Source organism: Martes martes, assembly GCF_963455335.1.
Source record: "Martes martes genome assembly, chromosome: 15".
In the NCBI taxonomy this organism is placed as follows: Eukaryota; Metazoa; Chordata; class Mammalia; order Carnivora; family Mustelidae; genus Martes; species Martes martes.
The window spans coordinates 6,022,591-6,036,863 of NC_137903.1; the positions used below are offsets into that span (position 1 = coordinate 6,022,591).

Genomic DNA, 14,273 nt, shown 5'->3' on the forward strand with positions numbered 1-14,273 from the left:
CCATCCTTACATGAAAGGTAGCATACGCTGTACCTTGGTCTGCGGAACTTAGTGGTATATCTTGGAGGTAAGTCCAGTGTCAGGATCGTTCTCATTCCTCTTCATGGCTGCGTGGTGTTCCACTGTGTGGACGTACCATGCTTTCTTCAGTGATTTCCTTATCTGATGAATCTTTGTGTTCTCAGTCCTTTTCAGGCTCAAATAATACTGTACTGAATAAGGTGTCATATAAGTCACTCCATATTTTCGCCAGGGTGTCTTTGGGATATAATCGTAGAACTGACATTGTTGAGCTCAGGATGAATCCATTTGTAATGCTGCGGACTATAGCCAGATTTCCCTCCGCGGGGTCGCGTGGTTGTGTGTTCTGACCAGCAGCGTGTGAGAGGGCCAGTGTTCCCATCGTTCCTGCACAGCGCGCTTTGTCGTCTCTTTGTTTTATTCTAAGTGTGCTTGAACATCTTCTCAAATATTTCATATGTATAAGGCCTATTTGTACTTATTTTTTAATGAACTGTCCGTTCAAATTTTGGTTCACTTTTCTATTGGATTGTGTTAGTCTTTTTCTCCTCAAACTTTTAAAGTTGTTTTATTACATATTGGGATTATTAGTCCTTAGTTTGTGAAGTAAGTTACAAGTATTTTTCCTCCAGTTTGTCATTTGTCTTGATGCTTTCTGTCTGGTGTTTATTTTCTCCAGGCATTCTTTTTCCCATAGCCAAATTACCAATCTTTTATTGCCTTTTTGGGGGGGTGGGTCATTCAGAAGAGGGTTTTTCACCACTCAGAGGTTACAGTATTTTTATTCGTGTTTACATCAACTTTTTGTTTGGAATAATCTCAAACTTAGAGAAATGTTACAAGGACATTACAAATACTTTTTTTTTTTTTAAGATTTTATTTATTTGACAGACAGAGATCATAAGCAGGCACAGAGGTAGGCAAGGAGAGAGAGAGAAGCAGGCTCCCTGCTGAGCAGAGAGCCCGATGCGGGGCTCGATTCCAGGACCCTGAGATCATGACCTGAGCCGAAGGCAGAGGCCTAACCCACTGAGCCACCCAGGTGCCCCACAAATAACTTTTTATCCCTGAACCATTTGAGAGTAAGTTGCCAGCCTGATGCTTATCACGCCCAAATAGTTCACTGTCTACTTTCTACAAGCGTGGATGTGCCTTCTGTAGCCACAGTACAATCACTAACATCAGGAAATGAACGTGGACGCATTACATTCACCTAGTCCTCAACTCCCACTTAGCTTGTGCCCGTTGTCGCAGAGATATCCCTTAGACCAGCAACAGAACCTCGTGTAGAATCCAGCATCCTGTTTGGTTGGCTTGTCTCTTTCACTTCCTTCAGGGGAAACGATTTATTCTTCCTCAACTGTCATGACCTTGTCACTTGTGGAGATTAAATACTAGTTATTATGGAGAACGATCCTCAGTTGGGTTTGTCTGATGTTTTCCTAGGGGTTAGATTCAGGTTTTGTAGCCATGGCAGGAACATCACCGGGGTGGTGCCACGTCTGTCTCGTTTACTTTTGATGAGGTGTCACACGATTTCAGTTTGTCATTACCGATGACGTTCTCTTTGTTCACTTAGCTAAGATAATGTCCGCTGGGCTTTCCCACTGTGAGGCTGTCCTTTCTCGCTTTGCCATAAGTAAGTATTTTGTGAGGAAGTACTTTAAAATGATGTTTAAAAAAACAAGTCCAATTTCTCTTCAAAGCTTAACTTGATCTCTTTACTTCTTTATATCAGTGTGGACGTCAGGGTTTCTTATTTTATTCAACAAGTTGTAATCCATGATTGTCATTATTCTGATTCTCATGCTGTCCTGGATTTGGCCAGTGCAGCTCCCTTCCCACAGACCTCTGTGTTCTTTTAATATGTCTTTACTGGGCTTTTTGGTAAGTCAGGCTGACCCGGGTTTGATGTCATCACCCTGTTCTGACTCCCAGTGCTGGAGTGTTCTCCCCATCCACATCTCAGCACTCTTTCTACCCGACTCAGGTTGGACTCTGACACTCTACTAGCCCGTCTCTCCACATGGATGTTGGTCTTTCTCTGGTCTTGTTCTGTCAACATCTAGTGGCTTTAGGGTAAAATTATCCAGCAAGGAATATTTTTGTTTGCTTGTTTGTTTATTCATTTGTTTTTTATATTCCACAAATGAGTGAAATCCTATGGTCTTTGTCTTTCTCAGTCCAACTTAATTCACTTAGCTTAATGCGTTCTATGTCCATTCATGAGCAAGAAATATTTTCTCAGTGACTGTTAATACATATTTTTATAAGGCTTTATTTTTATTTATTAATTTTTAAAGATACATTTATTAGTGTACTCAAGGGGATGGAGCAGTGGTGCAGAGGGAGAGGGGGAGGGAGAGACTCTCAAGCAGACTCCCTGCTGAGCTTGGAGCCCAATGCAGGGCTCCATCCCTTGATCCTGAGATCATGACCTGAGTCAAAGTCAAGAGTTGGACGCTCGACTGAGCTACCCAGGTGTCCCATTCGGTTTTTTAAATTTAATTTAATTTAATTTTTTATTTTTTTAAAAAGATGTGGCCCAGGATTGAGGCCTGAACAGCACCAATTTTGTTTTTTAAGATTTTGTTTATTTATTTGACAGAGAGAGATCACAACTAGGCAGAGAGGCAGGCAGAGAGAGGGGGAGAAGCAGGCTTCCCGCTGAGCAGAGCGCCCGACATGGGACTCGATCCCAGGACCCTGAGATCATGACCTGAGCTGAAGGCAGAGGCTTAACCTACTGAGCCACCCAGGTGCCTCTGTTTTTTGTTTTGTTTTTTTTTTTTTTAAAGATCTTATTTATTTATTTGATGGAGAGAGAGAGATCACAAGTAGGCAGGCGGGGGGCAGGGGTGGTGGGAAGCAGGCTCCCTGCTGAGCGGGGAGCCCGATGTCGGGCTCAATCCAAGGACCCTGAGATCATGACCTGAGCTGAAGGCAGAGCTTAACCCACTGAGCCACCCAGGCGCCCCAGGTTGTATTTTTCATTTAGATCTCTGATCCATTTGAAATTATCCTGGTGTATGATGTGAGATACAAATCTAATTTTATCTTTTCCCAAATGACTATCAAAAGAATGGTTTCAATACAGAAAGTTCATCTTGTTCTCACTAGTTTCAATTCTGTGTACTTAAAATACTTAAGGTAAATGGCATTATTATATTAGATCTCTTTGTATTTCTTTTAAAAATCAACACAGTGTTTTTAAGATCAGTTCATATTGTTCTGTGTGCGTGGTCTGTTGCATCGAACTGCACAGCACCTCACGGATGTGTTTACCATGTTTTACCTGCATCCCAGGGAGCGTTGTCAGAAATGACCTTTTATGGGCCTGTGTGAGGACTCCAGGATGTAGCCCAGGGGTGGAACTGCTGGGTGGTAGAGTGCAAGTGCTTCATGGGACCAGTGCTGCCACTGGCTCTCTGGTCACCCGTGGCATTCTGAAGTCCCGGCCACAGTGCTTCCGGATCCTTGTAGCTTCTCTTCGTCGCTAATGCTCAGCATTGCCTGGCTTTCTAATTTTTGCCAGATGGCGTAAATTTCTTATTGTTTGTTTTGTTTTAATTCATTTATCTTTGATTACTGATTGTTTTCCACATTACTTTACCTGGCCTTCTGGATTTGGATATTTTTTCTTCTCTGAATTGTTCATTCCTGCCCTTTGCCAGTTTTTCTAGTGAGTTGTCTTTTTCATTACCCATTTGTAAGAATTCCTTCTGTATTTGAGATAGTAACTTTATTGGGTGTAGACATTATGTGTATTTTTTTTTTTTAAGATTTTATTTATTTAAGAGAGAGAGAGAGTGAGCGAGCGTGCGCAAGCAAGGGGTGGGGCAGAGGGAGAGGGAGAAGCAGCCTCCCCTCTGAGCAGAGAATCCAGTGCAGGACTTGGTCCCAAGACATTGGGATCATGACCTGAGCCAAAGGCAGACGCTTAACCGACTGATGCCACCCAGGCGCCCCTGCATATATCTTTTTACTTTTTATTATATATTAGCTTTGCAGTCTTTATTGAGTAGAAATTTCTAATTCTGAATACTCAGATTCATCTTATTTTCCCTTTGCTGATTTGGTTTATTTTTGAAGTTTCTTTTTTTAAATATTTTTATTTATTTATTTATTTGACAGATCACAAGTAGGCAGAGAGGCAGGCAGAGAGAGAGAAGGAAGCAGGCTCCCCGTAGAGCAGAGAGCCCAATGTGGGGCTTGATCCCAGGACCCCGGGATCATGACCTGAGCCGAAGGCAGATGCTTTAACCCATTGAACCACCCAGGCGCCCCGATTTTTGAAGTTTTTTTAAAGAAGTCTTTCTCTGCTTGTAGGCCACAAAGATGCTCTCCTGCATTTTTTTCTATTAACTACATGGTTTACCTTTCACATTTAGATTTCTTAATACCTTTATTTATTATTTTTTAAAGATTTTATTTATGTATTTGTGAGAGAGAGTGGGGTGAGGGCTAGAGGGAGAAGCAGACTCCCTGATGAGTAGGGAGCCTGATGTAGGACTCGATCCCAGGACGCCTGGATGGTGACATGAGCTGAAGGCAGAGGCTTAACTGACTGAGCCACCCATGTACCCCAAGATTTCTTAATATCTTTTTTTAAAAATTAAGTTGAATATTTTATTTTTTAAAAAGATTTTATGTATTTAGGGGCACCTAGGTGTCTCATTCGTTAAGTGTCTGCCTTTGGCTCAGGCTATGATCCCAGGGTCCTGGGTTTGAGCCCCACGTCGGGCCCCATGCTCCACAGGAAGCTTGTTTCCCCTCTCCCACTCCCCCTCCTTGTGTTTCTGCTCTTGCTCTCTCTCTCTGTCAAATAAATAAATAAAATCTTTTTTTTTTTTTTAAAGATTTTATTTATTTATTTGACAGAGAGACAACACAAGTAGGCAGAGCAGCAGAGGGAAAGGGAGAGGCAGGCTCCCTGCTGAGCAGAGAGCCCTATATGGGCCTTGATCCCAGCATCCTGGAATCATGACCTGAGCCAAAGGCAGATGCTTAACCATCTGAGCCACCCAAGCAGCCCTTCTTAATACCTTTAGAGTCTACCTTACTGTGTGGTTTTAGTTAGGATCTAGTCTTCTAAGTAAACCAGTTTCTCCAGTTGTATCACCTTTGCAGTCATTCTGTTAAAGAATATCTTATGTTTGGGGGCGCCTGGGTGGCTCAGTGGATTAAGCCTCTGCCTTCTGCTCAGGTCATGATCTAAGGGTCCTGGCATCGAGCCCTGCATCGGGCTCTTTGCTCAGTGGGGAGCCTGCTTTCCCTCTCTCTCTGCCTGCCTCTCTGCCCACTTGTGATCTCTCTCTGTCAAATAAATAAGTAAAATCTTAAAAAAAAAAAACACTTTTGTTTGGGGTTCCTGGGTGGCTCAGTGGGTTAAGCCTCTGCCTTTGGCTCAGGTCATGATCCCAGGATCCTGGGATTGAGCCCTGCATCAGGCTCCCTGCCCAGGAGGGCGTCTGCTTCTCTGTCTCCCATGCCCCCTGCTTGTGTTCCCTCTCTTGTTATCACTCTGTCAAATAAATAAAATACTAAAAAAAAAAAAAAAAAGAATATCTAATGTCTCTCTGTTTAGTCAAGTTATCTTTTATGTATCTCAATTAAGTTTTGAAATTTTCTTTATATAGGCCCTGTACATTCCTTAGAAAATTAACTCCTAGGTGTTTTATAATTGTTAAAGCTCTTGCGGGTGAAATCTTTTTTATTATATTTTTCAGTGATTATTCATACAATATTTTCATTGTGAAGTGTTTTTTTAATTGTTTTTTATATGTGTTCCAAGTAGACAGCATGTCACCTTACAAAGGCACTTCTGTCTCTTCTATTTTAATACTTACTCCTTTTATTTCATTTTCTAGTATAATGATGTTTGCTAGAATTATAGAAAAAGCAGTTATGTTTCTTATTTGGACTTTAATGGTATAAATGGTATACTAATGGTATTTAGTATTTCACCATTAAGTATGACATTGGCTATGCAATTATGCCTAGCTTTTTTTTTTTTAAATGTTAAGAAATACCTTTTTAAGTATCTAAGACCACGAAGAGATTTGTATTCAGATCTACTGACTATTAAAAGTCTTAGAAAATGTTATCTTTATACATCTCTGTTTTAACAATTCACCCATTAAATAAAAGAAAATAGCTCTGTTCCTTTCAGTATTTGTCTTTCTTTCAAAACATTTGGGACAAAGGCGGTGTTAATAAATGAAAAAGAAAATTAGTAAGAATTATTTGTTTTGAGTTTCTCATAAGACTACTGAATAAGAGATTGGAGGAAAGGATATTGGCATTTTAACCTTAGTCTTATACCAAATGTTTGTATGGCTAGGAACCAAGTAAACAGCAAGTGTGTGGGAGGAAATATAGGAGCAGATCAGTGCTTCTCATCTTTAATACGAGAGGATGACTTAGGCATCCTCTGCAATTTGAATTTTTCCTCTTGTATCGATGGATAATGTTACTTTATCCACAGTCTCTTGGTACTCAGTACGTAAAGTTTCTTTTTTTTTTTTTTTTAAGATTTTATTTATTTATTTGACAGACAGAGATCACAAGTAGGTAGAGAGGCAGGCAGAGAGAGAGGCGGGGAAGCAGGCACCCTGCCAAGCAGAGAGCCTGATGCGGGGCTTGATCCCAGGACCCTGAGATCATGACCTGAGCAGAAGGTGGAGGCTTAACCCACTGAGCCACCCAGGTGCCCCAGTACGTAAAGTTTCTAATACATCACACCTTTGCCTTAAAGTTGTCCTTGAATATTTATCCGTTTATGTATGGATCTTGCTTCTCTAAGCCATTTTCTGTTCAAGAATTACATTCTTCTCCATGAATTTGTTTGTATTTTATTTTGCCGTAGGAGGAATTGGATTTGTCTTCTCCTTCCCAGATGTCTCCCCTTTCCCTTTATGGTGAAAGCTCTCACAGTCCCTCCTCAGCAGAGCCACTGAAAGAAGATAAGCCCGTCGTTGGTCCAAGGAGCAAAACTGGTACGACTCCCATCTCCCATCTTCTGTTCTTTCTAATTTGGACTGAACTTAGGTTCCATTTTTTAAAAGAAAATGTTGGATTAAGTGCATGTTTATTAATCTGGCTTTTTGTTTTTAAACAAGTGGACCTGCGTTCTTTGGTTGTATTGTCTTTATGGGTGAAAAATGCTTTACAGCAGATATAGGCCTCATCATCTTCAGGAGAGAATTCAAGGATTCAGTTAAAGATATTGAATGTGAGAGCCATTTGGGTGTGACATTTATTACCTCTTAATCTTCAGGCCTTATTCAGTGATTTTAGCTGTTCTCGACCAGTTCTAATATCCCAGAGGTGCAGTGTGGTCGTTCCAACGAAAATCATCATTTTGACCATCAGTGTGGTCAAAAAGGGAGGCTCATTTGACTTCCACAGTAAATAAGTCATGACGATGTAATGTACAGCATGATGCCTATGGTTAGTGATACTGTGTTGTGTATTTGATTGCTGAGAGATTAGATCTCTTAGAAGTTTTCATCACAAGAAGAAAAATTTTTAACTGTGGTAGCAGGTGTTAACTAGACTTCTTGTGGTAATCCTTTTGTGATACAAATATTAAATCATGTTGTACCCCTGAAATTAATATAATGTTATATGTCAATTATACCTCAAAAAAAGGGGTAGATCTCAGATGAAGGACTTTTCTTTAGTCCGTTAAGTTATAGAGTAACTAGGCTTAAATTCCGGATAGGGACAGTAACTCAGAGGTCTAGATAATGTGTAGAAAAAGGTGTATCATAGAACTATTTTCTAGGAATTGCTTTCACAATGATCTGTGGTTTGTTTGGATTTTCTCCAGAAAATGGACTGACTCCAAAGAAAAAAATTCAGATGAATTCAAAACCTTCAATTCAGCCCAAGCCATTATTACTTCCAGCAGCACCCAAGACTCAGACGAACTCTGGCGTTCCAGCGAAAACCATCATTATTCAGACATTACCCACGCTTGTGCCATTGGCAAAGCAGCAGCCAATTATCAGCATACATCCTGCACCCACTAAAGGTACCTGAGTGGAACTGGAGGCTGCGTAGTCTAATTGGTGGCCACTAAGGCTTGTGTCGTGTCATTTGTTTTAACTCAGGTTATAATTTCTGAGCACAGGCTGGGTGCCAGGAATTGTCCTTGGTTTTTGAGGATGTGACAGAGATGACTAATATGGTTCCTATCCTAACAAGGGAGATAGCTATCCAGATGAATTATATCAGATACTTCTTTTTTCTTAATGCTTTTTTAAAAAAGATTTTATTTATTTATTTGACAGAGATCACAAGTAGGCAGAGAGGCAGGCAGATAGAGAGAGGGGGAAGCAGGCCTCCCGCTAAGCAGAGGGCCCGATGCAGGGCTCGAACCCAGGACCCTGGGATCATGACCTGAGCCAAAGGCAGAGGCCTTAACCCACTGAGCCACCCAGGCGCCCCTTTTCTTACAGTTTTAATTATGAAAACACCTGTCTCCCAGGATGGTGATTTTATATAACCACTTGTAATGAAGAAGAAAATCCAGGAAACTTTATTGGCACCATTCTATCCTGAGAGTTTTGTGTCCCTGAACTCTTGTTTTTAAGGAGAGGTCAGTATGTAAATAGCGTTATGGGTCTATAGGTGAGTTTCGGTGATAGCATGAGTCTCTTCGTCCCTGCAGAGGCAACATGCTTTAGTAAACGTGATCTTGAGTGAGGGCATGAGGAAGAGCACTCAACTCTTGTCTTCGCAGTTCAGATTGTGTGTGTTTCTATATCGTGTCCACCAGATGGCCTCCCATCCTCAACTCTACAGGAATTGTAGTATTGAAAGAACATGCTTGAGGATTTGGTGGTGCACAGATACAGGAATCATTTGCGTGTGGAGATGTCTTAGGCAGATTATCTGTCATTCTCCTCATACTGATGTGTGTACACAGGAGTAAAGGAGAACCTGATCAACATTCTTTCCCCGGATTTAGGGCTAGATCTTAATGGTGTATGGATTGTAAACAAATGTTTCTTCTCTGGTGATGTTTCCAGCTCTAGATTGTCAGTTCCTTTCTTTGGAGCAAGAAGATCAAGTTTTAATGAGAGCAAGGTCATAAATCTGATTTCTAGTTACTCTCTTAGTTTTGTTTTATTCTAAGGTCATGGACAATATAACATTGATAAAGAGAAGAACTAGGCGGGAGATTGGATGAGTCAGTGAAAAATCCATCAAAGTCTAACCAGAACCCTAGACAAACCTGGAATACCAGCCTTTTCTGTACAGGGTCAGAACTGCTGCTTTTTTCATGTGAAAAAGAGCAGTCCTGTAGAAGAGGTGTTCTTGTGGTCTGTGACTGGATGTTAAGTGTTCATAACTTCAAATAAAATGTGAGATTTATTGTATGTGTGGACTTTTCTCAGGATAGTCTCCAAAACTTTCATCAGGATCTCAGAAGGGTCTGTGTCTTCCCAAAGGCTAAGAATGAATGAATGAATGAATGAATTTATTTTTTAATAATTTTATTTTATTTTTTCAGTATAAGGCTAAGAATTTGAACTTTTGAAGAACCTCATTATGGTTTCCATAAGTTCTTTCTTTTTTTTTTTTTTTAAAGATTTTTATTTATTTATTTGACAGACAGATCACAAGTAGGCAGAGAGGCAGGCAGAGAGAGAAGGGAGGAAGCAGGCTCCCCGCTGAGCAGAGAGCCCGATGCTGGGATCATGACCTGAGCCGAAGGCAGCAGCTTCAACCCACTGAGCCACCCAGGCGCCCCGGTTTCCATAAGTTCTTAAAACACAAGTGTAAAAAGCGAAAGCCAGACATTAATATGACTAGTGTGTGAAGCAAGGGGTATTCCTGAGAATTTGCTCTTAGCAGACCATGTTCAAGTGATAGAACACAAACCATTCTTTTCTGAGAAGTTTATCAGGTTCAGAAACCTGAGTCATAGGTTATTCAGAACGTCAATGCCTGCCCATTTTCTCAAGATAGTATTTATGTTTGCTAGTATAAGGCACTTGTGTGTTTTTCTAGTACAGTCCAGAGAGTTGGTATTATTATAACATACAGATGTAAGTGTACGTCTTCCATTTATTTGAAATAAAGTGGTAGAGGGGAAATACAGGAGAGGCATTTTATAGTTAATCAATGTAAGTGTCAGTAATAAATACTTTACTATTAAAAAAGAAGTTATTTTTATAGGATTAAGTTCACATTCTCTGACTTGGGAGTGAAGCCCACTGTGGTTTGGCTCCGGTTTCATTTTCTAACTTTACATTATAATCACTCCTTTTTATAAACCCAACTTCCTCTTCTAGCCCAACCAATCTGGCCACTGTCCCTTGAACTCTCTCGTTTTCCCTAGTTTCTTGGCTCAGACCATTCTGTCTGCCTGAAACAACTTCTGTAACTTAAATCCTATACATCCATTAAGACTGTTAGGAGGAGTGCAGGTGAGAGATGATGAAAGCCTGGTGTGTCTGTGAAAGTGGAGAGCCAGGATAGAGGGTGCAGAGGTTAAAAAGTGCAGAATCGCAAGCTTGGCAGTTGGATGGTTTGGAAAGGGGACGAAGGGTAGAGAGGAACGTGTCCTACGTCTTGGGCTTGTCGGGTAGATGATAGCGCAAATCATTGAAATGGAGAATGGAGGTAAACTGACCTGCCCCAGGTCATTCTGCTCCTGAGAGGTAGAGGCAGAACTGGAGCCTGGGTGGTCTGGCCCAGAGTCTGTGTAATTGGTCATGACACTAGATTGCCTCTAAAAGAATGTGCAGATGTGCTCCTTGATCTCCAGAATTCTGTCTAATTGGGGAGTTAACATTATTTACAAAAATAAATAATAGTGCCGTGAGAATTAATGAGTTAATAATACATGTAGTGCCCTTGCAGAAGCTGTTACTATATAGAAATGGAAATTAATAATAGTAAATAATAGCTAACATTGAAGCTCTTACTGTGTGGCACTGTTGTGTTTAAGTGCATTATCTTATTTAATCATTACACTGGCTCTGAGAATAGGTGCTATTATTGTCTTCATTTTGTAGACGAGAACACTAAGACACAGAGGAATCATTTGCCCCAAGTCACACAGCTATGTTATTTTAGACAAAGTAGGCATTCAGTAAATGTTTGATACATAGTTTGACGTCTTTGAAGAAAGTTGAAGAATGCCTGTCACGCTCAGTGAGTCATACAGAGTCAGAAGTATTCAGCATTGAATCTAGCCGTGTTCTGGGGGTTCCATTAAGGGGGATTACCTGTAAGGTAAGGACATACCATTAAGGGTGGACACACCATTAAGGTATGTTATATCTAAAAGGATTCTGAGCATGCTGCAATGGATAAGTGGCCTTACGGTTGTCCTTTTTGACTGCCCTTTTGTCCTTTTCATACTAGGGGCAGTAGTTCCTATGTTCAGCTGCTAACTGTTTAAGGCCCACAACAGTGCTTTGCAATGCGTTCTGTGATCCATGAGCATGTAGTGGGCCAGTGTTTAGCAAGTCACCACAAGAGTTTTTTGTTTTCTTGAACATGTTATAATAGAAGTTTCTCCCTATTCTGTCTTGAACCCCGGCATGCCTAGGATATTTATTAGAGGATCCTAGAGTTAGATGCTGCTAGGTAATTCGAGGATAGTTGGGCACCATGGGATGTTCATCATAGAAAACAGAAGGCAGCAGTGGCCTGGTAGGACTGGGAGCCACTTGGGTCCACAGACCCCGCCTCGTGTTGCCCCATCTCCCTCACTCCATGAGGCAGTTCTCTCAGCAAGGAGATGGTGATAACTACGCAACAGACGGTACAGACTTGGGTTATTTTTCTAAATTAGTTTTAAGAAATAGTGCAAAGCCATTTGTGTGTGTTAACTGCAGCTAGAAGTATGATCCTTTCTTTGAAATGTTTAATTCTTTAGTTTTACCACCTTCTCTGCTCTTTGGAATATTCCCAAAGTTCACTGAACAGTGTTTTGTTTTGGGATCTTTTTATTGTAATCTTTAAGCCGAGAAGATGTGGAACACTGCTTCCCATAATGCTCTTCTCAGAGTATTGGTTTAACTCAGTGGTTCCCACACTACAGACTGGACCCCAGGGTATGGGTGGTGGGAATAGTAGCCTTCGGCATTTTGCAAGGCCTCTGCAAACCCATATACTGGAAGGTATTTTCTGTAGCCTGAATAATTTGTTTTATATATTTTTGTACTCCTATTTTTCAAATTTTTGTGGCTATAGTTCAGATTAGTAAACTACAGTTTATTTTGAATTGTTACTGGGTTTTTGTTGTGGTTGTTTTTTAAGTAATGTGGGGCTTGAACTCATGACTCTGAGATCAAGACCTGAGCCGAGATCAAGAGTCTCAGCCTGACAGAGCCACCCAGGTGCCCCTGTTACTAATTTCTTAATAGCCTTTTCTCATCATGTATTTTCTCAGTCCTGAAACCGAAAGGACAGCCATGATCATCTTGGGTGACCATGATACTTTTTGATATTAAAGAAGAGTGGTCACTTGGTTTAAGGTTTACATAATGATGAGTGTGTCTTCTTCTAGTGCCAGATTGTACTTTCTTTCTTTCTTTTTTTTTTTTTAAGATTTTATTTATTTGAGAGAGTATGGCAGTGTGCAAGCAAGTGGGGGAGGAGCAGAGCGAGAGAAAATCTCAAGCAGACTCCCTGCTGAGCTCGGCACTCTACACAGGGCTCAGTCTCATGACCCTGAGATCATGACCTAAGCCAAAATCAAGAGTCGAGTGCTTGACCAACTGAACCACCCAGCACCCCCTAGACTGTAATTTCTTTTTTTCTTTTTTGTTTCTTTTCAGTGTTCCAGAATTCATTGTTTATGCACCACACCCAGTGCTCCATGCAATACGTGCCCTCCACAATACCCACCACCAGGCTCACCCAACCCCCCATCCCCTCCCCTCCAAAACCCTCAGTTTGTTTCTCAGAGTCCATAGTCTCTCATGGTTCACCTCCCCTTCCAATTTCCCTCAACTTCCTTCTCTCCATCTCCCAGTGTCCTCCGTGTTATTCCTTATGCTCCACAAGTAAGTGAAACCATATGATAATTGACTTTCTCTGCTTGACTTACTTCACTCAGCATAATCTCCTCCAGTCCCATCCATGTTGATACAAAAGTTGGGTGTTCATCCTTTCTGATGGAGGCATAATACTCCATAGTGTATATGGACCATATCTTCTTTATCCATTCGTCTGCTGAAGGGCATCTTGGTTCTCTCCACAGTTTGGTGACTGTGGCCATTGCTGCTATGAACATTGGGGTACAGATGGCCCTTCTTTTCACTACATCTGTATCTTTGGGGTAAATACCCAATAGTGCAATTGCAGGGTCATAGGGAAGCTCTATTTTTAATTTCTTAAGGAATCTCCACACTGTTTTCCAAAGTGGCTGTACAAACTTGCATTCCCACCAACAGTTTAAGAGGGTTCCCCTTTCCCCACATCCTCTCCAACACATGTTGTTGTTTACTGTCTTGTTAATTTTGGCCATTCTAACTGATGTAAGGTGGTATCTCAGGGTGGTTTTGATTTCAGTCTCCCTGATGGCTAATGATGATGAACATTTTTCACGTGTCTGTTAGCCATTTGTATTAGATTGTAATTTCTTAATAATAAGTGTTATTAAGAAACCTTATACCTGGTCATGAGCTTTTTATTTTATATTTTTATTTGAATATTTGACCTAAGCATATTTATATCTGCTTATGAGTCATCTCATTTAAATGTTTTTATTTCATTAAAGAAGTTTTTTCAGGGGAAAAAAGATAAAAATGTTTAGAGATCACTTTTGTCCAAATAAATTGCACATATTAAAAATCTCTGAAGTTACTTTTTTATGTGGGATAAAATGCTGTTAACTAAACTCTAGTTTCAGTGTGCTTTTTGGGACCATGTGAAACATAAAGACTTTGATTTTATAGAAGTGATTTTTTTTTTTTAAGCTAAGACAGGTGTTCTTAACAAACAGGTGTTCCAAAGTATTATTTAGATTTTTAGTTTTTCTTGATCCTTTGAAATACCAAGCTGAATTTTACGTGCGTCATGTTACACTGGCTGGAAGTAGAATGCTTTTTTTTCCTGCCTTGAAGAAGAATTATAAATATTTATGTAATTGTAGTTGCTGGTTACTGTAGTACCTTTTTTTGCTGGATAGGCCCGAGCAGCTGTGGATGTTGGGGGAGGCTTTCAGCACCTTGTAAAATTGGCCAGATCTGAAAGGAAGCATTCAGTAGGCAAGTGAGATT

At 40.6% G+C, this 14,273-nt stretch overlaps 1 protein-coding gene across 2 annotated transcripts in view; it reads left to right on the top strand.

The window, feature by feature from the left end:
* The window catches only part of ATF6 (activating transcription factor 6), a 209,964-nt gene that overhangs the window by 20,571 nt on the left and 175,120 nt on the right, over positions 1-14,273 (top strand). For both annotated transcript variants that reach the window (XM_080824008.1, XM_080824007.1), the window contains exons 5-6: positions 6,890-7,019; positions 7,856-8,059. In XM_080824008.1, coding sequence (XP_080680134.1) covers positions 6,890-7,019; positions 7,856-8,059 — 334 coding nt within the window. The remainder of the gene's footprint in view (positions 1-6,889; positions 7,020-7,855; positions 8,060-14,273) is intronic.